General features: G+C 47.3%; 1 protein-coding gene across 5 annotated transcripts in view; it reads left to right on the forward strand.

Moving 5' to 3' along the window:
* The window catches only part of LOC127582637 (cystinosin-like), a 61,944-nt gene extending 40,547 nt beyond the window's left edge, over positions 1-21,397 (forward strand). For all 5 annotated transcript variants that reach the window (XM_052038114.1, XM_052038115.1, XM_052038113.1 and 2 more), the window contains 4 exons: positions 9,193-9,312; positions 10,403-10,573; positions 11,294-11,411; positions 17,336-21,397. In XM_052038114.1, coding sequence (XP_051894074.1) covers positions 9,193-9,312; positions 10,403-10,573; positions 11,294-11,411; positions 17,336-17,481 — 555 coding nt within the window. In that variant the 3' untranslated portion in view covers positions 17,482-21,397. The remainder of the gene's footprint in view (positions 1-9,192; positions 9,313-10,402; positions 10,574-11,293; positions 11,412-17,335) is intronic.
* Positions 21,398-26,496: the final 5,099 nt, after the last annotated feature.

Genomic DNA, 26,496 nt, shown 5'->3' on the forward strand with positions numbered 1-26,496 from the left:
GCTGAAATCCATATACACTACATCCACTGCTCTCCCTTCATCGATGTGTTTAGTCACATCCTCAAAAAATTCAATCAGGCTCATAAGGCAAGACCTGCCCTTGACAAAGCCATGCTGACTATTCCTAATCATATTATACCTCTCCAAATGTTCATAAATCCTGCCTCTCAGGATCTTCTCCATCAGTTTACCAACCACTGAGGTAAGACTCATTGGTCTATAATTTCCTGGGATAGCTCTACTCCCTTTCTTGAATAAGGGAACAACATCCACAACCCTCCAATCCTCTGGAACCTCTTCCTTCTCCATTGATGATGCAAAGATCATCGCCAGAGGTTCCACAATCTCCTCCCTCGCCTCCCACAGCAGCCTGGGGTACATCTTATCCATTCCCGGCGACTTATCCAACTTGATGCTTTCCAAAAGTTCCAGCACCTCCTCTTTCTTAATATATGCATGCTCAAGCTTTTCAGCCTGCTGCAAGTCCTCACTACAATCCCCGAGATCTTTTTCTGTAGTGAATACTGATGTAAAGTATTCATTAAGTACCTCTGCTATTTCTTCCAGATCCATACACACTTTCCCACTGCTGCACTTGATAGGCCCTGTTCTTTCGCATCTTATCCTCTTGCTCTTCACGTAGAATGCCTTGGGGTTTTCCTTAATCCTGCCCACCAAGGCCTTCTCATGTCCCCTTCTGGCTCTCCTAATTTCCTTCTTAAGCTCCTTTCTGTTAGCCTTATACTCTTCCAGATCTCTAACATTACCTAGCTCTCTGTACCTTTTGTAAGCTTTTCTTTACCTTTTGACTAGATTTATTATAGCCTTTGTACAGCACGGTTCCTGTATCCTCTCATGACTCCCGTCTCATCGGAACATGCCTGTGCAGAACTCCACACAAATATCCCCTGAATATTTGCCACATTTCTTCCGTACTTTTCCCTGGGAACATCTGTTCCCAATTTAATCTTCCAATTTCCTGCCTAAGAGCCTCATAATTCCCTTTACTCCAAGTAAACACCTTTCTGGTCCGTCTGTTCCTATCTCTTTCCAGTGCTATCGTAAAGGAGATGGAATTATGATCACTATCCTCAAAATGCTCTGCTACTGAGAGATCTGACACCTGACCAGGTTCATTTCCCAATACTAAATCAAGCACAGCCTCTCCTCTTGTAGGTCTATCTACATATTGTGTCAAGAATCCTTCCTGAACACACTTAACAAACTCCACCCCATCTACACCACTCACTGTCTGGAGATGCCAGTCGATGTTTGGGAAATTAAAATCTCCCATCTGAACAACTCTGTTATTCTCACACCTTTCTAGGATCTGCTTCCCTACCTGCTCCTCGATATCCCTGTTACTATTGGGCGACCTATAATAAACACCCAGTAAAGTTATCGACCCCTGCCTGTTCCTAACCTCCACCCACAGAGACTCCGTAGACAGTCCCTCCATGACGTCCACCTTTTCTGCAACTGTGACACTATCTCTGATCAACAGTGCCACTCCCCACCTCTCTTGCCTCCCTCCCTGTCCTTTCTGAAACATCTAAAACCCAGCAGTTGAAGGAACCATTCCAGTCCCTGAGCCATCCAAGTCTCTGTAATGGCCATCACACATCTCAAACCGGTCTGAGCACGTCCCTTCCCTATCACCTGTCTATCCTCCCTCTCGTATCTACCACTCGCTTTCTCTATTTGAGAGCCAAGCACCTCTGCCCCAGTCTCTCCAGTTCGGATCCCACTCCCCAACAGTTCTAGTTTAAACTCCCCCCAGTAGCCTTAGCAAACCTCCCCGCCAGGATATTGGTCCCTGTGGGATTCAAGTGCAACCTGTCCTCCTTGTACAGGTCATACCTGCCCCAAAAGAGGCCCCAATGATCCAGAAATCTGAATCCCTGCTCCTTACTCTAATCCCTCAGCCACGCGTTAACCCTCCACCTCATTCTATTCCTATACTCACTGTCACTCGGCACAGGCAGTAATCCTGAAATTACTACCTTTGAAGTCCTGCTTCTCAACTTCCTTCCTAACTCCCTATTGTCTTTTTTTCAGGACCTCATTCCTTTCCCTACCTATGTCCTTGGTACCAATATGTACCACGACCTCTGGCTGTTCTCCCTCTCTCTGCAGGATATCTTGGACGCGATCTGAAACATCCTGGACCCCGGCACCTGGGAGGCAAACTACCATCCAAGTTTTCTTCCTGCGTCCACAGAATCGCCTGTCTGCACCCCTAACTATAGTGTCCCCTATCACTAGTGCCCTCTCTCCTTCCCGACTCTTCTGAGCCACAGGGCCGGACTCTGTGCCAGAGAAACTGCCACTGTTGCTTCCCCCAGGTAGGCTGTCTCCCCCAACAGTACTCAAGCAGGAGTACTTATTGTCAAGGGGTACAGCCACAGGGGTACTCTCTGGTACCTGACTCTTCCCCTTCCTCCTCCTGACTGTGACCCACTTGCCTGATTCCCGTGGCCCCGGTGTGACCACCTGCCTATAACTCCTCATTCTCCCTGACCAGACGAAGGTCATCGAGCTGCATCTGCAGTTCGCTAACACGGTCCCTCAGGAGCTGCAGCTCGACACACCGGGTGCAGATGTGGCCGTCCGGGAGGCAGGGAGACTCTGGGAACTCCTGCATCTGACACCGAGTACAGGAAACCACACTCATACCCCTTCCTTTCCTCAAGTCACCTACCTTTCCTGGCCACTTTACACCGAAGCCCCTTGAGCCAAAGCCCAGAACACTCTGCTCCCTCTCACTCAGCCGCCCGCTCCGACGCTGCCCGCTGGATATGGCGGTTTGCTTTTTAAACTGCCCGCGCGTTACCTGCTGACGTCACGAGCCTGCGCAGTCCTGCCCCACTATCCCCGATGAGAATTATAATAAAAAAAACTTAGCTGTTTCGGTCCCGAAGCCTGCCGAAACAAAACCTCATTAAAATTTAATGAAAGTTAATTTTGAATCTTGTTCCAAACCTTTTCAGCCAATGCCTTCCAAATCATTGAGAGATTTTTTTGTAGAAAAGCTTGTTCTCCACCCCTGATCACTTACATCTGTGTCCTTTGATTATTCACCATTCTCCTCATTTTGTTACCAAACCTCTTCAAGGTTTTGAACATGATCAAATTTTACATTAATCTTCTCTGGTGTAGGAAAGCCAACCCCGGTTTCTCCAGACTCTTGTTGAAATCCTTGATGAAAATTTGTCCATACCTGCCCCCTGTATAGTAAAGAGGGAAACTGATCGAATCAAACATTTTACAGCTGCCATTGCTCAAACTAAGCCTGCACATCCCTGAAACTGGGCATGAAAATATTTCTAAGATAAGAACAGCAAATGGTGGACGGACAGCATCTGTGGAAAAGAAACAGAATTAACATTTCAGGTCAGAGTTATAGAGTTGTACAGCATAGAAATAGGTCCTTTGGCCCACTGTGGCTCTGCTAATCCCACTTGCCTGCATCAGTTCCATATCCCTCTGTGCCCTGCTCATTCAAGGACCTGTCCAGATATCTCTTTACTGTTGTTCCTGCTCCCACCTCCACCACCTCCTCCAGCAGCTGACTCCAGATACCAACTACTCTTTGTGAGAAAAATGTACCCCTCAGATGCCCTTTAACCCTCCTCCCTCTCGCTATAAACCTATGCCCCTACCACCTCTCAGCCTTCTGTGCTCCAGGAAAAATAGGCCCAGCCTATCCAATCCCAATAATTGATCATCAGAATTAGGAAAGTTAGGAATCAAACGTTTTAAGTGGCAGGGAAGTGGGCAGGACAGAGAAAAGAAAGGGAATATCTCTGATAGGTGGAGATCGGGGAGTGCGAAGGAGACGAGATGGTGGAGCGGCTGTGATTGTGGAGGAGCTGTAAGTAGACAGAGATGAACAAAGATACAAGAAGGGCATTGTTGGAACTCCATGATGGTACCTTGTGACCTGCAGTGTACCACAGAGATCAGTGCTGGGACTTCTGTTCATTCTAGGGCTGTAGGGGGTGTGATTAGTAAGTTTGCAGGTGACAGGAAATTTGGTGGTGGTCTTGGGCTATGGAATGATATTGATCATCTGGTAAGTTGGGCAGAGCAATGGCAAGTGGACTTTAAATCCTGATACATGTGGAGTGATGCAGTTTGGGAGGTCTAATGAGGATCGGACGTGGAATGAAGGGACCTTGTGTGTATGAGTCATGTTTGCAGCACAGCTAGATAGGGTGGTGAAGAAGCATTCCGGGTGCCTGCCTTCATTAGCCAGGGCACAGAGTATAAGGTGAGGGAGGTCTTGGTACAACTTGGTAAAGCATTGGTTCACCCACTGCTGGAACTTTATGTGCAGTGTGCGTCACCACGTTATGGGAAGGACGTGAGTACATAGGGGGATGCAGAGGAGATTCACCAGGATGTTGCCTGGGATGGGACATTTCAGTTATGAGGAGAGACTGGTTAGGCTGGGTTTGTTTTCCTTGGAGTGAAGGAGGCTAAGGAGGACCTGAGAAAGATAAATAAGTCCATATGGGCCAGTGGGGTGGGGTGGGCTGGATGGTGGCAGGTAGAGCACTATGTGGGGAAAACAAGGCTATGTACCTTGGTAAAGGAGAACAATGGTTTTAAATTACGAGGCTTATGGAGAAGGTGAGGAGACGTTGCAGTGTGGATCCAGAACTGGCTGCCCACAGAAGGCAAAGAGTGGTTGTTGAAGGGTCGTATTCTGCATGGAGGTCGGTGACCTCAGGGATCTGTACTGGGACCCTTACTATGAGGAAGTGGAGGGGTGGGTTAGTAAGTTTGCGGATGACACGAAGGTTGGGGGTGGTGTGGGTAGTTTGGAGGGCTGTCAGAGGTTGCAGAGGGACATAGATAGGATGCAGAGTTGGGCTGAGAAGTGGCAGATGCAGTTCAACTCAGATAAGTGTGAAGTGGTTCATTTTGGTAGGTCAAGTATGTTGGCGGAATATAGTACTAATGGTAGGACTCTTGGCAGTGAGGAGGATTAGAGAGATCTTGGGGTCCGAGTCCATAGGACACTCAAAGTGGCTGCGCAGGTTGACTCTGTGGTTAAGAAGGCATATGGTATATTGTCCTTCATCAATCGGGGAATTGAATTTAGGAGCCAAGAGGTATTGTTGCAGCTATATAGGTCCCTGGTCAGACCCCACTTGGAGTATTGTGCTCAGTTCTGGTCACCTCACTACAGGAAGGATGTGGAAGCCATAGAGAGGGTGCAGAGGAGATTTACAAGGATGCTGCCTGGAATGCGGAGCATGCCTTATGAAAGCAGGTTGAGGGAACTTGGCCTTTTCTCCTTGGAGTGACGGAGGATGAGGGGGGACCTGACTGAGGCGTATAAGATGATGAGAGGCATTGATAGGGTAGATAGTCAGAGGCTTTTCTCCAGGGCTGAATTGGTGGCCACAAGAGGACACAGGTTTAAGGTGCTGGGGAGTAGGTACGGAGGAGATGTCAGGGGTAAGTTTTTTACTCAGAGAGTGGTGAGTGTGTGGAATGGGCTGCCGGCAACGGTGGTGGAGGCGGATACGATAGGGTCTTTCAAGAGACTTGTTAGATAGGTGCATGGAGCTGAGTAAAATTGAGGGCTGTGGGTAAGCCTAGTAATTTCTAAGGTAGGGACATGTTCGGCACAGCTTTGTGGGCCGAAGGGTCTGAATTGTGCTGTAATTGTTCTATGTTCTAAAGCAAATAGGTGTTGATGTACTGTGAGTGTGCTGTGCAGGTTCATGAGGCACAAAGTTACCATCCAGGTACAGTTAGTAATTAAGTAGCAAAAGGGTGGCTTTCATTGGAAGGGAGCTGCTAAGGTTGTTCCCTGCCTTGATGAGGTAACTTTTCAAGCAATTTTGGTCCCTACACACAATTGGCCTTGGAATCGGAGCAGCACAGATTCACAGGGTTGATTCCCGGAATCTGAGAATGCTCCTGTATGAGAATGAGTCAGCTTGACCCTTATACACTGTAGATTAGGAGAATGAGAGGTGGTCTTGTTGAGATGTGTTGTCTGTTTTCTGTAGCTGGGGAGTCTAGTTACGGGAGAAGGGCTTATTTAGGGCCAAGACAAGAAGAAATCTCTTTGTACAGGGATGTCAGTATTTGAAATTCTTTCCCTTGGTCCTTGGATTCTTATTCCAGGCTAGGATTGGTAGATTTCTGGAGGATATGGGGATAGGTGACCGAGTGGACGTGGAATTGAGCATAAATAAGATCACAAGATCACAAGACAAGGGAGCAGAAGCAGGCTATTCGGCCCATCGAGTCTGCTCCAAGGAAAGGGAAATAGAAATGGGGAATGGGGGAAGAAAACAAAACCTATTCTAATCCCAATTTCCGGCCTTATCCCCATATCCCTTGATATCCTGACTATTTAGATATCTATCTATCTATCTCCTCCTTGAACGCCCCCACTGATCTGGCCTCCACTGCTGTACGTGGCAAGGAGTTCCACAAATTCACCACCCTCTGGCTAAAGAAATTTTTCCTCATCTCTGTTTTGAAACTGTACCCTCTAATTCTAAGATTCTGCCCTCTGGTCCTGGACTCACCCACCAAGGGAAACAGCCTAGCCACATTTACTCTGTCCTTTCCTATCAATATTTTAAATGTCGCTATGAGGTCCCCTCTCATTCTTCTGTACTCCAGTGAGTACAGTCCAAGAGCCGACAAACGCTCATACAGGGACTGTATGATGCACTCCTGCTTCTGTTTCTTATTGTCTCATACGGAGAACTGATCAGAACTTTCTGTCTGGCCTGCTGTTGGAGAAAGTAGAAGGTAGTTTGCGCCCACCTTCTCAGACGTTCCAGGTTCTGCCAGTTCACCTGCTGCCATTGCAGTTCAGGTACGGGTTCCTCTGGGGAGGAAAGCTGACAGAACAGCTCAGGGTCTGAGACAGGAGCTGGACCAATTTCTCTGAATATTAGTCCAGGCATTGAGAAGCACAACTCGGAAGACATTATAGAACCAGTCCTCCATACTGAGCCACGTGCCAGCGCCACTACACATTCTGTCTTTCAGAAAGCCTAGAGTGGTGTTCCTGACCCTCCACTGATGCTCAGTGACTGGGAGATTGTGGAAGATGCTGAAGTGTAGTCACTCTAGTCAAGCAGAAAACATGACAGCCAACTCGCACATAGCAAGATACAAAGTTAGGAAAGAGACATTGACCATATAATGTGTTTTATTTATTATGGTGGGGATAATATTGGCCACAGCACAAAGGAAGCTTCTTGCTCTTCAAAATTGTGTTATGGTTATTTGGATTCAATAGAGAAAAGATGAAAGGCACCTTCAGTTGGATTGGAGAAGATCCTTGGGAAACCAATCAAATGTAACTTCAAAAAGGCAAAGGGTCAGTAACTCTCAGCTGGTTGGTCCAATGTCTATTGCTGGAAGGATGAATTATGAAGGAGGAAATAGCAGAACATTTTGGAAGACATAATCTGATCAGGCAGGGTCAGTCCAGCTTCTTGGAGGGAGAATCATAGAACATAGAACAGTGCAGCACAGGGACAGGCCCTTCGGCCCACCATGTTGTGCCAAACTAGTTAAACTAGTAATTAAATGCCCAACTAAACAAGTCCCTTCTGCCTACACAATGCCATCTCCCTCCATTCTCTGCACATTCATGTGCCTGTCTAAGAGCCTCTTCCGCACCCTCTCCAAGGCCTCCGTTTTCTTCCTATAATAGGACGGCCAGAATTGAATCATGATATTGTATTAGAGTTCTTTGAGGAAGTGTCGGCCAGAGTGGACAGAGGGAGACCAGTAGACGTAGTATATGTGGGTTTTCAAAAGTATTCAACAAGGTGCCACACAGAAGTTACTTTGTAAGAGTACTTGGTGTTGGAGGTGATGTATTCACATGAGTAGAGGATTGGCTAACTGGCTGGAGCCAATAGGTATAAAGGAGCCATTTTCAGGTTGAGCGAGGTGTGACTAGTGGGGCTGCCACAGGGGTCAGTGCTGGGGTCTGTGCTGTGTGCAGTGGATATTCATGATTTAGAAGAAGGAAACAAATATCCTGTAGCCAGATTTGCTGATGATACAAAATTGGGAAGGAAGGCAGGCTGTGATGCAAATCGATTACAGAGCGATACTGAGAGTCACATTATACAGAAACAGGCCCTGCAGCCCCCATCTCCTGCCGACCATCTGTACCAATCCCATTTAACAGCACTTGGTCCCCAGCCTTCTGTGCCTTGGTGATTCAGTTGCTCATCTTGATGTTGAGACAGTACCTGCCTCTCCCTCCCACACAAGCAGTACACTCCAGATTCCAACGCACTCTGGGTGGAAAAGTTCTTCCTCTGAACCTCATATCCCTCACTCCAAACATATTGCAAAATCAGACCAGCGTAGGACTAGGCAGTGTAATGGAACAGAGGGACCTCAGAGTACAAGTGCAGAGTTTGTTGAAAGTGGCATCACAGGTAGACAGGGTGGTGAACAAGGCGTTTAGCACGCTGGCCTTCATCAGTCAGGGCACTGAGTATAGGAGCTGGGACGTTACGTTGCTGTTGTATAAGTCGTTGGTGAGGCCGCACTCAGAGCACTGTGTACAGTTTGGTCACCCTGTTATAGGAAAGACGTGGTTAAACTGGAAAGAGCGCAGGGAAGATGTACGAGGATTGTCAGGACTCGAGGGCCTGAGTTATAGGGAGAGGTTGGCCAGGCTGGGACTTTATTCCTTGGCACATAGGAGAATGAGGGGTGACCTTATAGAAGTGTTTAAAATTATGAGAGGCACAGACAAGGTGGACGGTAACAGTCTTTTCCCCAGGGTAGGGGAGTCCAAAACTAGGGGACATAGGTTTAGGGTGAGAGGGGAAAGATTTAAAAGGGACCTGAGGGGTAACTTTTTCACGCAGAGGGTGGTGAGTATATGGAACGAGCTGCCAGAGGAAGTGGGTGAGGCAGGTACAACAGAGTCATTTAAGAAGCACTTGGATAGGTACTTGGAGGGAAATGGGCCAAACGCAGGAAATTGGGACTAGCTGGGTGAGCACCGTGGTCGGCATGGACTGGTTGGGCCGAAGGGCCTGTAACCGTGCTGTATTGCTCTGTGACTCTATTTGGAAGATGTTTACTTTGTTGGTCTGGTTAGGGCTTTATTTCCAAGCTTATGCTGTTAACTTCATTTTCGTGAATTGTGTAAGGTTGTGTTTGCTGCTGTTTCAGATTCAGTTTGTGAAGTGTAATCCAGGAGGGATAAACCCGGTGGGAGCCAGTGATGTCTTCTTCAGTCTTCATGCCGTCTTGCTGACCGTGATTACGATCTGTCAGTGTTTTCTGTACGAGGTTAGTCATCCTCCCAGAGGCTTATTGTCCATGGTTTTGGAATGATATCGCACTTTCCCTCTCCTTGTTTGCACTCTTCCTGCTCAATCCTGTTCCAATTCTGTTTTAAGTTTATTCTCTCAATCAGTTGCCTTTAAATACTGGAAATAATTTTGCTTCTAATTTCTGTTATTGTGAATCTTTCCTCAAATAGTGCTCCAATAATTTATCGCCAGTACACCAACCACTCAATCTGTCAGAATTTTAAGGCTTTATTAGATACCAGGCCTCCCACCCTGAACCGTATTCCACTCCAGGATTTCATTCTAACTCTTAACCATTGATTCCAGAAAAAAATTTGAGTGAATCTTCAGTCTCCCCTTTTGAGGCAAGGTTCTAATATTTCCCATGTGAAGTGCCTGGAACCACACAAAACAGTTTGCACTGAACCTGTGTCCTGTTCAAACTCAGCTTCACCCTGTTATCTTGTATGCCCTGACAGATAAGATACCATTTCTGCCTTCTCTAACTCTGGATCTCCATTCCTCCAGTGATTATTCTTTAACTCTGTTCGTTGATTTGCAACCTTTTCCTGATGTTTCTTTTCTCGAGGCACTGAAGTGCACTCCATCATTAAGCCCACTGTGACTGGAGAGTGTCCTTCACCCCTGCATATTCAGTATCAGAAAACTTTGTAACATTCTTGTACGTAATTTACAAAAATGAAATGTTGCCGTTATATTATTTCCACCAATCCTGCAAGCGTTCATTTGCCCTAACCTTGTGCTCTTGTACCCCCTCTGCTATCTAACAATGCCCCTTCAATCTCTCAGTGCCCTGTACCTTTATGTTTGCAAGTTTGAGGCATTTTTAAACACCACTTAAAATTGATATGTTACAACTTGCCACCGCATACCGCATTGATGAGAGGATTGTTTAATGTTGATCTGCAATCTTCCCTCTTACCCACCCCAGATGCTCCTGTAGACTGAGCCTGGCTTCATTCTAATCCACCATCTCTGTGTTTGCTTTTGACGTTTGTGAATTTTTGTTCAAAGTCTTTGAGGAAATGCTGTGTTCTGACATTCTCTCCTGTGTTTGTGTCCCACAGAGAGGGGAGCAGAAAGTATCCAAGGTTGCCACTGTACTTCTAGCAGCTATCTGGCTGTTTGCTCTCATCACCCTGTTTGTGACCATTGCTGACAAAATCACATGGCTACAATATCTCTACTATTTCTCTTACATCAAACTTGTAATCACACTGATCAAGTACATCCCCCAGGTAGGTGGTGAGGAGTCTGCACATCTCGGGCTACAGTGGAAGATGTTGCTGGTTTCTCGTTAGTGAGACATTGTGGGAAGGGAAATCTAATGTCCCTTGAATGCTACTGACTCTCTTACCCTCCAGCTGTTGTAAGATCCGGGAATGGTGACCCTAAGGCTGACCTTTGGGAGTGGCAGTTGTCTCAGGACGGGTTGAGGGGAAGGATTCCCGCTCAGCAGCATGAATAGCCAGAACGCCAACACTGACAAGCCGACACCAACCTGTGGTTACGTTGCTGCCTTTGAAACTTGAGTTGGGGGACAGTTGATGGAGGTGTCAGGGGGAGGGACCTAATACAGAAGTGTGAGACGGGAAGTGACTGTCTGTCCTTGTGGATGGCAGCTGCCGTGTCAGGTCCAGACATTTCCCCTCTTCCTACTGCTGTACCCTCAGTCCACATTCACATCTGTGTCATCCCTTGGCAGGGGCAAAGAGGGAGAAAATAAATTCTTCTCCACCCACCCTCGCTGACTGAAACCATTACCAGAGGCCGCATGGAGTACGTGTTATCTGTAAAGCCACTGTGTTTGTGCTGGTTCAGGGGAACGGAAGTGTTGGCGTCCCTGGCACCAAGCTGGAAGGTGTTCCAGAGGCTTACTCCAAGGTGTGGCAGTGCTTCCTGTTCGGTTGATGGGGTCAATGCTTATCGCGCCCTTTGTGTTTCACTGTCTCCCGCAGGCCTGCATGAACTACCGAAGGAAGAGCACGGTCGGTTGGTCCATTGGGAACGTGCTGTTAGATTTTACTGGAGGCAGTTTCAGCATCATGCAGATGTTCTTGCAGTCCTACAATAACGGTAATGGCAACCTGACTCGGGAATTAAATGCTTACTTGGTGAAGGTTAAATTTTAGTCTGTGGTGGGATCACAGGTCTTGAATATCCAGGGGCTCTGTGCCCATGTCCTTCCTTCCCAAGCCAGAGAGTGAGGAAGTCCTGCAGTTCTACACGCTGCTACCGCCGGGCATTGTCACCTCTCAGTCCCTGCACGTGGGCTGTGTCACTCCAGCAGCCTGTTGGCTTTTGTGACATTACATTTTGTGTGCTGCCGTTTGGAGTGGCAGTGGGTGCTTTGCTCCCATAACAACTCACAGAATTTAAAGAAAATCAAGTTGGATCTTGTTTTTCTGCTGGATACTGTAAGTCAGCGTTCTGTGGTTACCAACCCTCCTCCCAACACAACACTGTTTATTTATCTTAGCTGTTCAGAGATGGAACACCTCCACTAGATCTTCTCTTGACCATCTCTGCTTTAAGGAGAACAATGTCAGTGTCGCCATTCCCTTCACACGTCCCCGCAACCTCTGCTACAAGGGCAGCAGGGGCCTGGGAGCACCGCCACATGCAGGTTCCCCTCCAGGTTGTGCTCCGTCCTGACTTGAGAATATTTCACTGAGCCTCTATTGTCACTGGATTCAGACCCTGGAGTTCCCTCCCCCGCAGCATTGTTGAGCACCTTCATCAGAAGGACTGCAGCCATTCCAGAGTCTCGTCACCTTTTGAAGGGCCATGGAACACGGGCAATAAAACCTGACCTTCCCACTGATGCCCAGACCCCAAAACTGAGCAATAGACAAGGACAGACACCCCACAAGTGAATGGATGTGTCTAACAAAGTAATATAAAAGGCTACTGATTACTTTCAATTTCAAGGGGGTGAGTCTGCCAAAAGGATGCATGTTATATTACAGTTACGACAAAGCTCTGGTGGGACCCATTTGCATTCTCTCTGGACACTGCACCTTGTGTCCCCAGACAGACTGCAGCAGGAGAAGGAGGTGGCTCACCACCACCTGAGGGAATTCTAGGACCACTGTAAATGCTGGCCTTGCCAGGAGAGTCGGCATTCCAGAATGAACATGGAACTTACAGCAGTACAGCACAGGAACGGGCCCTTCGGCCCACCATGTTGTGCTGACCTAATTAAACACCAACTAAACCAGTCCCTTCTGCCTACACAATGTGCATATCCCTCCATTCTCTGCATATTCACGTCTCTACCTAAGAGCCTCTTAAACCCCTCTATCGTATCTGCCTCCACCACCACCCCTGGCAACACATTCCAGGCACCTGCCGCTCTCTGTAAACCTGCCCCATACATCTCCTTTGAACTTACCCCCTCTCACCTTAAATGCATGCCCTCTAGTATTAGACATTTCAATCCTCAGAAAAAGATACTGGCTGTCTATCTATGCTTCTCATATCTTATAAACTTCTATCAGGTCTCCCCTCAGCCTCTGCCACTCCAGAGAAAACAACCCAAGTTTGTCCAACCTCTCCAACCTAATCCAGGCTGTATCGTGGCGAACCTCTTCTGCACCTCTAAACTTGCAGTTCTAAAGCTCATCTACATCCTTCCTGTATTGGAGCAACCAGAATTGAATACACTACTCCAGATGTAGCAAAGTAACTCCCTGACTCTCGAACTCAATGCCGTGACTAAAAAAAGGCAAGCATGCCATACGCCTTCTTTACCACCCCATCAACCTGTGCAGCCACGTTCAGGGAGCTATGGACTTGGACCCCAAGAACCCTCTGTACATCAACACTGTTAAGGCTCCTACCAGTAACAGTGTACTGTTCCTTCATATTTAATCTCCCAAAGTGCAATACCTCACATTTGGCCGGATTAAACTCCATCTGCCATTTCTCTGTCCATATCTGCAACTGATCTATATCCTGCTGTATCCTTTTGCAATCTTCTACACTGTCCACAACACCACCAATCTTTGTATCATCTGTGAGCTTACTAACCCACCCATCCACATTTCATCCAAGTCATTTATATACATCACAGACAGCAGAGGTCCCAGTACAACACCACTAGTCACGGACCTCCAGCCAGAATAAGTCCCATCGACTACTTCCCTCTTGTCTTCTATGGGCAAGCCAATTCTGAATCCAAATGGCCAATTCACCGTGGATCCCTTGCATCATCCTGGATGAGCATCCCATGAGGAACCTTGTCAAGCACCTTACTAAGGTCCATGTAGACGACGTCCACAGCTCTAACTTCATCAATCACCCTCGTCACCTCCTTGAAAAACTCAATCATATGCTAGATGAGCATATGGAGGAATTTAAAATAGAGGGATATGTTGGGGGGAAGGGGTTAGCTAGTTTTTTAGGCGAGGTTTAAAGGTCAGCACAACATTGTGGGCCGAAGGGCCTGTATTGTGCTGTACTCTCTATGATTTTGATTCCATGACTTGTCCCGCACAAAGCCATGCTGACTGTCCTTAATTAGGCAGTTTTCCAAATGCTCATAAATCCTATCCCTAAGAATCCTCTCCAGTACGTTCCCTACCATTGACATGAGACTTACCAGTCTATAGTTTCCAGGATTATCCCTATTTCCCTTCTTGAATAATGGAACAGTATTAGCTACTCATCAGTCCTCCAGGAACTCATCTGTGGCTAGAGAGGACATAAAGATCTTGGTCAAGGCCCCAGCAATCTCCCCTCTCTCCTCTCTCAATAACCTGGCGTATATCCCATCAGGCCCTGAGGACTAATCCACCTTAATGTTAAGAGACCCAACACACCTCCTCCTTTATCTCAAGATGCCCTGGCACATTAGCTCCACACTGATCTCCCTATCCTCCACATCCTTCTCCTTGGGAAATAGAGATGCAGAATACTCATTTAGGGCCTCACCCACATCCTCCGCCTCCAAGCACATGTTCCCTCCTTTATCCTTGAGTGGAATCAATAACAAAGCTCTTTGTTTACCTCCCCCACTCCTACCCAAAAGCTGTCAGTGATGGAGATCAGTTAACAAGTGAAAATCTGAGGTTGACAGTTTTGGGAGACACGATGTTAGAAACTGTACACTTGGTCATCGAGGGGCTGGATGGACGCACTTTATCTCAGTGCGGCCCGGCTCCCCTCACCTTTCAAACACCCTTGCAGAGTCTAGCCCTTGACCTCAGTGCCCAAGCCTTTGTCCTTGCAGGGGTTAAACCATAGTTTTGCTATCTAAATGTACCAGGCGAGCACACAGAGGCTCCCGGACATCACTTACAAAAATTTCTACAGTGCGTACATCATCTTTTGATAGGAGGATGTGGTGTACATTAAAGAGCTGTATGGAGAACACCACAGACCTTGTTCATGGTACAATATCAAAACCACCCTCCCCCAGTTAAGTCCTGGTGGATTTAGCCAGTGGGCCTTCGTTTGCATGTCCCTGCTCTCGACAAATCCTCACTGAAAGCCAGAACCCTCTTCGGAAGTTGCAATTTAAAGCATCCATCTTCTCATGCAAAAAATAGAACATTAGCTCAGCTTTTTCTTGGGACTTTCAGAAGCTCTCAGCTAACATCCTGTTCGTGCTGTACCCTGGATTCCTCCAGTAACATGGGGGAACAAATGTACTAATGGGCTAATTATACAGAAAGTGTGGGTTCCATAGAACAATACAGCACAATACAGGCCCTTCGGCCCATTGTGTTGTGCGGACCTTTAAACCTCACCTAAGACTATCTAACCCCTTCCTCCCACATATCCCCCTATTTTAAATTCCTCCATATGCTTATCTAATAACCTCTTAAATTTGACCAACGTACCTACCTCCACCACCACCCCAGGCAGCGCATTCCATGCCCCAACCACTGGGTAAAAAAAAAACCTCCCTCTGATATCTCCCTTGAACTTCCTACCCATTACTTTAAAGCCATGCCCTCTTGTATTGAGCATTGGTGCCCTGCGAAAGAGGCGCTGGCTGTCCACTCTATCTATTCCTCTTAATATCTTGTATACCTCTATCATGTCTCCCCTCATCCTCCTCCTCTCCAAAGAGTAAAGCCCTAGCCCCCTTAGTCTCTCCTCATAATCCATACTCTCCAAACCAGGCAGCATCCTGGTAAATCTCCTCTGCACCCTCTCCAACGCCTCCACATCCTTCCTATAATGAGGCGACCAGAACTGGACACAGTACTCCAAGTGTGGTCTAACCAGAGTTTTGTAGAGCTGCATCATTACCTCGCGGCTCTTAAATTCGATCCCACAACTTATGAAAGCTAACATGCCTTAAGCTTTCTTAACTACCCTATCCACCTGCGAGGCAACTTTCAGTGATCTGTGGAAACGAACCCCCAGATCCCTCTGCTCCTTTACACTACCCAGAATCCTCCCATTAACTTTGTACTCCGCCTTGGGGTTTGTCCTTGGGCGGCACAGTAGCGTAGCAGTTAGCGCGACGCTATTACAGCGCCAGCGATTGAGGTTCAATTCCCGTCGCTGTCTGTAAGGAGTTTGTACGTTCTTCCGTGTCTGCGTGGGTTTCCTCCGGGTGCTCTGGTTTCCTCCCACATTCTAAAGACATACGGGTAGGTTAATTTGGGATTTAAAATGGGCGGAAGGGCCTGTTACCACGCTGTAAATAAAATTAAAATTAAAAATTAAAAAAAGTGTACCATCTCACATTTCTCCGGATTGAACTCCATCTGCCACTTCTCAGCCCAGCTCTGCATCCTATCAATATCCCTTTACAATCTTCAACAGCCCTCCACACTATCCACAACACCACCGACCCTTGTGTCGTCTGCAAACTTGCCAACCCACCCTTCCACCCCCTCATCCAAGTCATTAATAAATATCACGAAAAGTAGAGGTCCCAGAACCGATCCTTGTTGGTCTCCACTAGTCACAGCCCTCCAATCTGAATGCACTCCCTCCACCACAACCCTCTGCTTTCTACAGGCAAGCCAATTTTGAATCCACACAGCCAAGCATCCCTGGATCCCATGCCCTCTGACCTTCTGAAGACAAACGCCTTACTAAAATCCATGTAGACCACATCCACTGCACTACCCTCATCAATCTTCCTGGTCACCTCCTCAAGGAATCCTATCAGACTTGTGAAACATGATCTTCTCTTCACAAAGCCATGCTGGCTGTCCCTCATCAGTCCATGCTTCTCTAAGTGCTCATAGATCCTATCTCTTAGAGTCCTTTCCAACAGCTTGCCCACCACAGACGTAAGGCTCACTGGTCTATAATTCCCTGGACTATCCCTACTACCCTTTTTGAATAAGGGGACAACATTTGCCACCCTCCAATCCTCCGGTACCATTCCTGTGGACAACGAGGACTCAAAGATCCTAGCCAACGGTTCAGTAATCTCCTCCCTCGCCTCGCGGAGCAGCCTGAGGAATATTCCATCAGGCCTCGGGGACTTATCTGTCCTAATATTTTCTAACAGCTCCAATACATCCTGTCTCTTGATATCTGCATGCTCCAGAACATTACCCTCACCAACACTGTCCTCAGCGTCATCAAGGCCCCTCCCTGTGGTGAATACTGAAGAGAAGTATTCATTGAGAACCTCACCCACTTCCACAGCTTCCAGGCACATCCTCCCACCTTTGTCTTTAATCAAATCCCTTCAACTCCATCTGAGGCCATGTTTTACACACAATGAAATAGTTGGTGTTAATCCTGGAGGTAATTTGCTAAAGTAAAGCTTTATTTTAAGAGAAGTGCTGAATATGTGGTGGAGTGTCTGGTGGGTAAGTTTGCTGAGGAAATGTGGGGTTTCTTCTTTCACACAGTTCAAACGCACGGTTTGGCTGCACAGGTCTGGTCTGTGCCAGTGGAGCTTTTCTGGGGTATAGACATGAATATGGGTTACTTTTAACACTGATAGTTGATTCAAATTGGACTTGTTGGATTGTAATGTGACTGCTGTTCAGTGAAAAAATGTTTGATTTTTGTTGCAGATGAATGGTTGCTGATTTTTGGAGATCCAACCAAGTTTGGCCTTGGAGTATTCTCAATTTTGTTTGATATTCTCTTCATTGTGCAGCATTACTGTTTGTACAGACTCAAATCTGACGGCTACAGCTTAGTGAGCGGGGATGACTGATGTTGTTCCTGCAGCACATGTCAAAACTAGAAACATAAACACTCAGCTGGTTGGGCAGCATCTGTGGAGGGAAATACAGAGTTAATGTTTCAAGTCAATGACCTTTCATCAGAGCCCGGGAATGTTCGTGATCAGAGCCCGGATTTAAACTAAGAAAGGAAGGTGGAAGATGGCAAACATTACATGTAGATAAAAGAGCAGAGGACGATGGTGTTGGGGCAAGGAAAGAAACAGAAGGTCATCCTGGAGGGACATAAATAGGAGAGAGTTGCTGTTACCTGAAATGACAAGTGGAAAGGCTGAAACGAAAATGGCAGAAGCAAAATTTACCTGAAATTGTTGAATTGTGTAACGTTGGGCAGGCGTAAGGTGCTGTGTAAGGTTGGGCAGGCGTAAGGTGCTGTGTCAGAAGAAGAGGTGCTTTTCCTCACCAGCACCAGATCCATGGGTTTGCTCCAACCGGCTTCATCGGGCAGTCTTCAACTTCAAGACTTTGGTCCAGGTTTGCTCAGAAATGGTTGTGGTTGAACCTGTCATTCCGTCGGTCCACGGAGCATGGTTATTGATGTAACTGGAGGTTTCCTCCTTTAGGCTCAAGTTTCCCTTCAGAAGCAGTTGACTTTTGTTTATTTCTACTGAGCGGCAACCAATGTTGTCCGTGGATCAGTGCAGTGCAGAAGCAGACTTTCTGTAAAACCTGGGTGTCAAAACGGAAGGTTTACTCACTAAACCCAGTCTGCACTTTGGTGTTTGGGAGGAATCCATGGTTAAAATGGGTGGGTTGGTACCTTATTGGGATGACTTCAGTTGTATATGAACTAATTATGTTAAGCAAAGGTAGTGGTTGATGCTGAGCAGGGGGTGGGTTGGGATTAGATTCACGGTGCTCGGGCAGATGTGGAGAAGAGATTTCTACTGGATGCACATTTAATTTGGAATCAATGGTTCCTGACCTCAGCACATCCTGGTTGAGGGTGGGATGCTGAAGACCTGAGTGGGGGTTACAATCCTCCTGAACGGTGAAACAGGCTCGAGGGGCTCCTGATTTGTATGTAAAGTTTCCAGAAAAGTAAATAAAATGTATATTGAACATTTTACCCTTTGGGCTGCTAGCAATGCCCAAGGCAGCCCTGATGACATTGGATGGATGCGGGGAGGTATTTCGCTGGGCTTAATCCACTGCATGTGATTTGTTCTCAACGGATGCTAAGGTCTGTCTTCTGTAGTAACTCAGCTTGTTCACACACTGTTAAATCAGCTGTTAAATCAGTCTGTGAACAAGTTGAGTTACTACAGAAGATGCATCTGAGCCAATGGATGTTGCAATTGTTATTGTATTTCGGTTCAATGCAACATCCACTGGCTAAAGTCCAGCCCAAACGTTGTCGTCAAATTTGACGTCATAGACGTAGTTTGCTGTTCTGAGCTGCACCTGGTGGAGACCTTGCAAATCTCTGAAACCTTTTCACACCCAGTACATGACCTCACCAGTAAACGCATTGCTTCCCAGTCTGTCACTGATGACATCTCCCAACATTAAATTCTCCATCCCTGGAAAATCTGCTTCCACCCTCCTCCCCAAAATCTCTGCACATGGCTGGCCTGAGGGGTCCCATTGTTCCAGCCTATTCAGACCCCCCTTGACTCTTTTTCCTCTCCAGTTTCATCCCACTCATGTTGGCAACACTGAAACCCTCCCCACCTCTCAATGGTGCCCAGTTTCTGGTCCAGTTGCTTTAATTTTCTGCATGAGTGTCCAATACCCAGAGCTCCATCTCCCATCGGGAGAGGCTGAGGGCTTTTCACCTCTTCCCTGGATGGACAACCGAATCCCTCTCCTCCACCACCTTCCTACATCTGCAGAACTTGTCTCCACTCAGTTCCTTCAAATGAAAGGTGTTGGTCTGTGGACCTCCTCTTGGGATATCGAGTCATACAGCACGGAAACAGGCCATTCACCCATCTCGTGCATTCTGACCAATGGGCAACTGTCTGTCTTAATCCCATCTTCCAGCACTTGACCCACAGCCCTTTATACCTGGGTGATTCAGGTATCATCTAGACATTTCTTAGATGCTGTCAGTGGCTCTGCTTCCACCACTCTGCCCGGCAGTGCGTTCCAGGTACTCACCGCTCTCTGGGTGGTAAAAGGACCCCTCTAAATTTCTTGCCCCTTAATCTCAATCTGTGTCCTCCAGTTTCCCTATTTCTCTGATACAGGGAAAAATTTCTGCAGCCTGCCTTTTCTATGGCACTAATAATCTCAATCATGTCCCCTCTTAACCTGTCCAGGGAGAACGGTCCCAGCCTGTCCGGTCTCCATCCCGGGCAACATCCTGGTGAATCCCTCTAAACCCTCTCCAGCGCTATCCCATTCTTCCTACAGTGCGGTGACCAGAACTGCACGCAGTCCTCCAGCTGAGGTCTGATATGTGGAATATTATTCCAGCCCTCCTTGGATCCCCATCCCTTGCCTCTTTTCCCAATATGTCCTGGTCCCACTTTCCTGCTCTCGCTGTGAACTGCAACCTTTCAGCAGATTTCTACCCCTCCCTCCCTTTCAGAGGTTCACCTCTGCCTCTTCCTTTCCCTGTATCACCTCTGTCTCTGTCTGGAGATCGACTCCAACCACTCTCCCAGTAAGATCACTGACTGCTGCAGTTATTGAACTGGCCTCCATCCCACACTGCCTTTTGCAGGGACTCAATTCCACTCCCCCAGTTTTTCTGTGTCCGTGTGTGGTGATGACCCCAGCTTCTGTCCCGTGCTTCTTTCACACCACTTTCTTCACACACACATACTGTGCCCACCGAAGTTCACAGGCACCTGATTATATTTGATTCACTCTCCACCCTTCCATAACCATGAGGCTTGTTCCTCACGTTCACAAGATCACCCTTTGCTCTTTCCAACCCCCAGGGTATTTACCTCTTCCAGCATTCTGAAGGCACAATACCCCGGCTCACTCTCTGTTGCCACCAACATCCCACTCCTTTGGCACCTCCCATCCATCCGTCCTTCCAACATCAACCAGAGTCCCAAACACTTCCTTGGTGAATTGGTGACTGGTTGTATCAGGAGAGACCAGACCCAGATTGGATGACCACCTTGTGATTCTGAACATCTCCAGTCCCACAGCCGTCTGGTGTCTGATGCAGTTCGAGCTCCAAGAACAACACCTCATCTTTCAAAAAGGCACGTTAGTCTTCCGAACTCAATACAAGTTCAACAGTTCCAGGTAACACTTCTGCTATGGTTACCTACCATCCATCCTTGCACCCACTGCCCCCTTTTGTTCTTTAACCTTTCCCATTTTCCACCCTTCTGCATTTTTTGTCCTTTCCTCCCATCTACCCCACGGTCTGCCGTTTGATCTATAATGTTTTATACTTCTCATGAATGGTCATTGATCAGAAACGTTAACCCTGTTTCTCTCTCCACAGATACTGTGGAGGCTGCCGATTATTTCAGTTTTGTTGTTTGTATTTCAAATTTACAAAAGTCGGACTAGTTTGTTCTTGTGTGAACATTTAGGTCTCTGGGTTCAATGACAGGCCTCAGGCTTCACAATTTAGTTTGTAATTCTTAGTGTGTGCCTCTGATTTTTTTTGTAAGGGGAAAATTTATTGCTCAAATAATTCCTCTTGCACATGAATGCTTTCATGGTTTGAAATGTAATAGTGGGGAATCAGCGTGGATCTCCTTCCGTCTGGGGCAGTGAGGCTGGGTTAGTGTCCAGCAGTTCATGTCATATGTCCAGCTTCGGCAGCTTCTTCCTCCTGAGCCATTTGGAATGTCTTCACCTCACTGGAAATCATTTTAGACTGGTTGCTGCTTCAAAATGTTAACATTCATGCACTTTCTGTAAATTCTAACAATGCCCACAATCTATCAAGTGAAACAAATTAAATCTTTGTCAAAAAGAAACCTGCCTTCCTTTTGTTGAATGGTGTGTTGTGCTCTAGTTCTTCACCACACCCATTTGATCAATGTAGTGAGACAGTTCCCACCTATCATCACAGATGGGCAGGCAGTTTGGTGGTAACTCTGAGATCACTTAGAAATGTCAATATATTTTTCCTGTCAGTTTGTAACTCAATATCAGACTGATAGTGTGTGGGATACACCAGGTCATGAGATTACAGATTGTACTTGGATGCTGTTGCTGCTACTGACAGTCCACAGTGCCACAGGGATGTCTGGGTCAATTAACTGCATCGGTTCCACAAACCCTTGTAAAGGGAGTGGCGGAGAACACAACTCACAGTGAAGGAAGGAATGTTGTGGTCACTCCTCGCCATAGTGATGGACAGAGGCATCTGTGAGCATTTGGATAGTTCTGGAGTAAAACGAGTTGCTGTTTAGTGATTCATTTGATGACAGACATTGAAGACTCCACCGTGACCGTTCTGTGAGTTTGTTATTTTTCAAGTGGAGCTTAAGGTGTGAAGTTCTGCTGCAACAGGCAAGGGCAGGCAGGAGACAATCAGTCGTACAGCACACAGAAGGGCCGTTTAGCCCACTGTCTATGCCAACCATCTTTAACGTTATTTATACAGCACGGTAATGGGCCCTTCCGGCCCAACAAGCCCACGCCGCCCAGTTACACCCACGTTAACCTACTAACCAGCATGTGGGAGGAAACCAGAGCACCCAGAGGAAACCCACACAATCACGGGGAGAACGTACAAACTCCTTGTAGACCAGCGGGAATTGAACTCGAGTTGCTGGCTCTGTAATAGCATTACGCTAACCGCTACACTACCGTGCCTGCCCATAAATCTACACCAATCCATCCACCAGCGGGTGGTCGGTAGCATTCCATTGCCTTCGTAACGCAGGTGCTCTTCTCAATATACATGAACGTTGTGCCGTACAGTCACAGATTTGTAGAGTTTTACAGCACAGAAACAGGCCAACTCGTCCACGCCTGACCAAGATGGCGATCTGAGCTCGCTCCATTTGCCCAGGTTTGGCCCACATCCATGGACCTGTCCAAGTACCTTTTAAATGTTGTTAACCTGTCTCAACCACTTCCTCTGGCAGCTCATCCCGTATACTGACCACCCTCTGGGTGAAAAAGTTGCCCCTCAAGTTCCTATTAAGTCTCTCCCCTCTCACCTTAAACCTGTGCCCTCTAGTTCTTGATTCCCCAACCCTGGGAAAAAGACTGTGTCCATTCACCCTGTCTGTACCCCTCATGATAGTCACCCCTCAGTTTCCTACACTCCAATGCAAAGAGTCCCAACCCAGTCACCCTGTCTCCATAACTCAGTCCCTTGAGTCCTGGGAACCTCCTCATAAACCTCCTTTGAACTCTTCTCAGATTAATGAATGGCATCCTTCCTATAGCAGGGCGACCAAAACTGAACACAATGTTCCAAATGCAGCTCCACCAACACCTTGTACAACTGCAACATAACATCCCAACTTCTATACTCAATGCCCTGACTGAAGGCCAGCGTGCCAAAGACCTTCTTCACCGCCCTGTCTACCTGTGACACTGCTTTCAATGAACCATGTACTTGTCCCCCTAGGTCCCTTTGTTTCACAACACTACCCAGGGGCCTATGCCAGTACGATGTTCATTTGCCTTCCCAAATTGCAACGCCTCACACTTATCTGAACTAAAGTTCATCTGCCATTCTCGGTGTATTTTCTCAGCTGCTTAAGCTCCCGCTGTAAATCCTGAGAACCATTTTCACTGTCTCCAGCACCACTTATTTTAGTGATATCGGCAAACTTACTAACCTTGCCTTGTACATTCTCATCCAAATCCTTGATATAGATGACAAATAGCAATGGGCCCAGCACCGAGCCCGGGGGAACGTGGGCTTCCAGTCCGAAAAACAACCTCCCACCATCACCCTCTGCTTCCTACCCACAAGCCAATTCTGTATCCAGTTAGCCAGCTCTCCCTGGATCCCATGTGACCTAATGTTCCATAGCAGCCTACCATGTGGAACCTTCTCAAAGGTCTTACTGAAGGCCATACAGACCACATCTACCATTCTCCCTCATCAGCCTTCTTGGCTACTTCTTCAAAAAACTCAGTCAAGTCCGAGTTAAATTGTCCGAGTTAAATTCCATCCACAATTCTTTGGTCCACTTCCCCAGTAGATCCAGATCCTGTTGTAATCTTAGACCATCCTCTTCACTGTCCACTACACCACCAATTTTGGTGCCATCCACAAACTTATCATCCATGTCAATAGGCTGGGCATGTCAAGAAACTGGACGCTCCTTGGAGTGTCGGAGACTGAGGAATGATCTCATAGAGGCATAGAAGATCATGAAAGGCGTAGATAGGGTGAGTGGTCTTTTTTTCCAGGGTTGGGGAATCGAAAACTAGAGGAGTTTTAAGGTTAAAGGTGAAAGTTTTCATGAGAACCTGAGGGGCAACTTTTTTACATAGTGGGTGGTAGATCTATGGAGCCAGCTGCCAGAGGGGTGGGTGAGGCAGGTACATCAGATACATTTAGGCAGACAGGTTTAGGCATTTAGGCAGATGACAAGAGTTTAGAGGGATACGGGCCAAGAGCTGGGAAATGGGACTAGCTTGAATATACATCTTGGTCGGCGTGGACAGGTGTGGGCCGAAGGGCCTTTTTTCATGCTGTACCACTCTGTGACTCTGGAACTGCATTCTTTTCCAAATCATCAATATAGATGACAAACAACAGAGGACCCAGCACCAATCCCTGTGGCCCAGCACTGGTCACAGAATCAGAATCAGGTTTATTATCACTGACATATGTTGTGAAATGTGTTGTTTTGCGGCAGCAGTGCAGTGCACGACATAAAGACATAAAAATTACTATGAGTTACAAAAATAAATAGTGCAAAAGAGGAATCACGAGGTAGTGTTCATGGGTTCATGGACCATTCAGAAATCTGATGGTAAAGGGGAAGAAGCTGTTCCTGAATCACTGAGTGTGGGACTTCAGGCTCCTGTACCTCCTCCCCGATGGTAGTAACGAGAAGAGGGCATGTCCCGGGTGGTGAGGGTCCTTAATGATGAATGCCGCATTCTTGAGGCACCGCCCCTTGAAGATGTCCTCGATGGTGGGGAGGGTTGTGCCTGTGATGGAGCTGGCTGAGTCTACAACCCTCTGCAGCCTCTTGCGATCCTGTGCATTGGAGCCTCCATACCAGGCTGTGATGCAACCAGTCAGAATGCTCTCCACCGTACATCTGTAGAAATTTGCAAGAGTCTTTGGTGACATACCAAATCTCCTCAAACTCCTAATGAAATAGAGCCGCTGGTGTGGCTTCTTCATGATTGCATCAGTGTGTTGGGCCCAGGATAGATCCGCTGAGATGTTGACGCCCAGGAACTTGAAGCTGCTTCACCCTTTCCACTGATGACCCCTCAGTGAGGACTGGTGTGTGTTCTCCTGACTTCCCTTCCTGAAGTCCACAATCAGTTCCTTGGTCTTGCTGACGTTGGGTGCGAGGTGGTGGTTGTGACACCTCTCAACCAGCCGATCTATCTCACTGCTGTACACCTCCTTGTCACCATCTGAGATTCTGACAACAACAGTGGTGTCATCGGCAAATTTTTGGATGGGGTTTGAGCTGTGCCTGGTCACACAGTCATGAGTGTAGAGAGAGTAAAAAAACTTTACTTTTTCTAAAACTTTATTTATATAGCATGGTAACAGGCCCTTCCAGCCCACGCCACCCGATTACACCCATGTTAACCTAACTAACCTGTACATCTTTGGAATGTGGGAGGAAACCGGAGCACCAGGAGGAAACCCACACAGACACGGGAGAACGTACAAACTCCTTACAGACAGCGGCCGGAATTGAACCCTGATCGCTGGTGCTGCAATAGCGTTACACTAACCGCCACACTGCTGTGCCGCCCCACAGATCAGTGGGCTAAGCATGTGTCTGTGTTGATTGTCAGCAAGGAGGAGATGTTACTACCAATCTGTACTGACTGCGGTCGCCCAATAAGGAAGTCGAGGATCCAGTTGCAGAGGGAGGTACAGAGGCCCAGGTTTTGAAGCCTGTTGATTAGTACTGAGCGGATGATGGTGTTGAACACTGAGCTGTAATCGATAAATAGCAGCCTGATGTATGTTTTGCTGTTGTCTAGGTGCTCCAAAGCCGAGTGAAGAGCCAGTGAGATTGTGTCCGCTGTAGACCTGTTGAGGCGGCAGGCAAATTACAACAGGTCCAGGTCCTTGCTCAGGCAGGAGTTAATTCTAGCCATGACCAACCTCTCAAAGCACTTCATCACAGTAGATATAAGTGCTACTGGGCGATAGTCGTTGAGGCAGCTCACCCTGCTCTTCTTGGGTACTGGGACGATTGATCTCCAATCTGATCGGCCACCAATCTGAGAAACAACTCTCCACTACCATGCCTCCTTCCACCAAGCCAGTTTTGTATCCAATTGGCTGGGTCACTTTGGATCCCATGTGATCTAACCTTACGGACAACCCTACCACGCGGGACCTTGTCAAAGGCTTTGTTCAGTCCATGTAGATAACATATCCCACCCTCTTCATCACCTCTTCAAAAAAACACTTAAAATTTGTGAGTTTCTCACATATAAAGCCATGCTGACTGTCCCTAATCAGTCCTTGCCTTTCCAAATCCTGTCCCTCAGAATCCCCTCCAGTAACTGTCCCACCACTGATGTCAGACTCACTGGCCTGTAGTTCCCTGGCTGGTCCTTGCTGCCGTTTTTAGGGAAAAGCTCTACATTTGCCACCCTCCAGTCTTCCGGTACCTCACCCGTGGCTAAAGATGATGCAAATATCTCTGCCAGGGCCCCTGCAATTTCTTCCCTTACTTTATATGATGTCCTTGGAAACACTTTGTCAAGCCCCAGGAATTTATCCAGCCTAATATGCTTTATGTTCCAAGACATCACTATTAATTTCCTTTAATCCTCCAGCTTCCAGGAACTTCTTCACAGTAAATACAGACAAGAAATGTTCATCTGAGACCTCGTCCATCTCCCGTGGCTGCACACATTGATCCTTAATGGGACCTTCT

The sequence above is a fragment of the Pristis pectinata genome, chromosome 24 (genome assembly GCF_009764475.1).
Source record: "Pristis pectinata isolate sPriPec2 chromosome 24, sPriPec2.1.pri, whole genome shotgun sequence".
Taxonomy (NCBI): Eukaryota; Metazoa; Chordata; class Chondrichthyes; order Rhinopristiformes; family Pristidae; genus Pristis; species Pristis pectinata.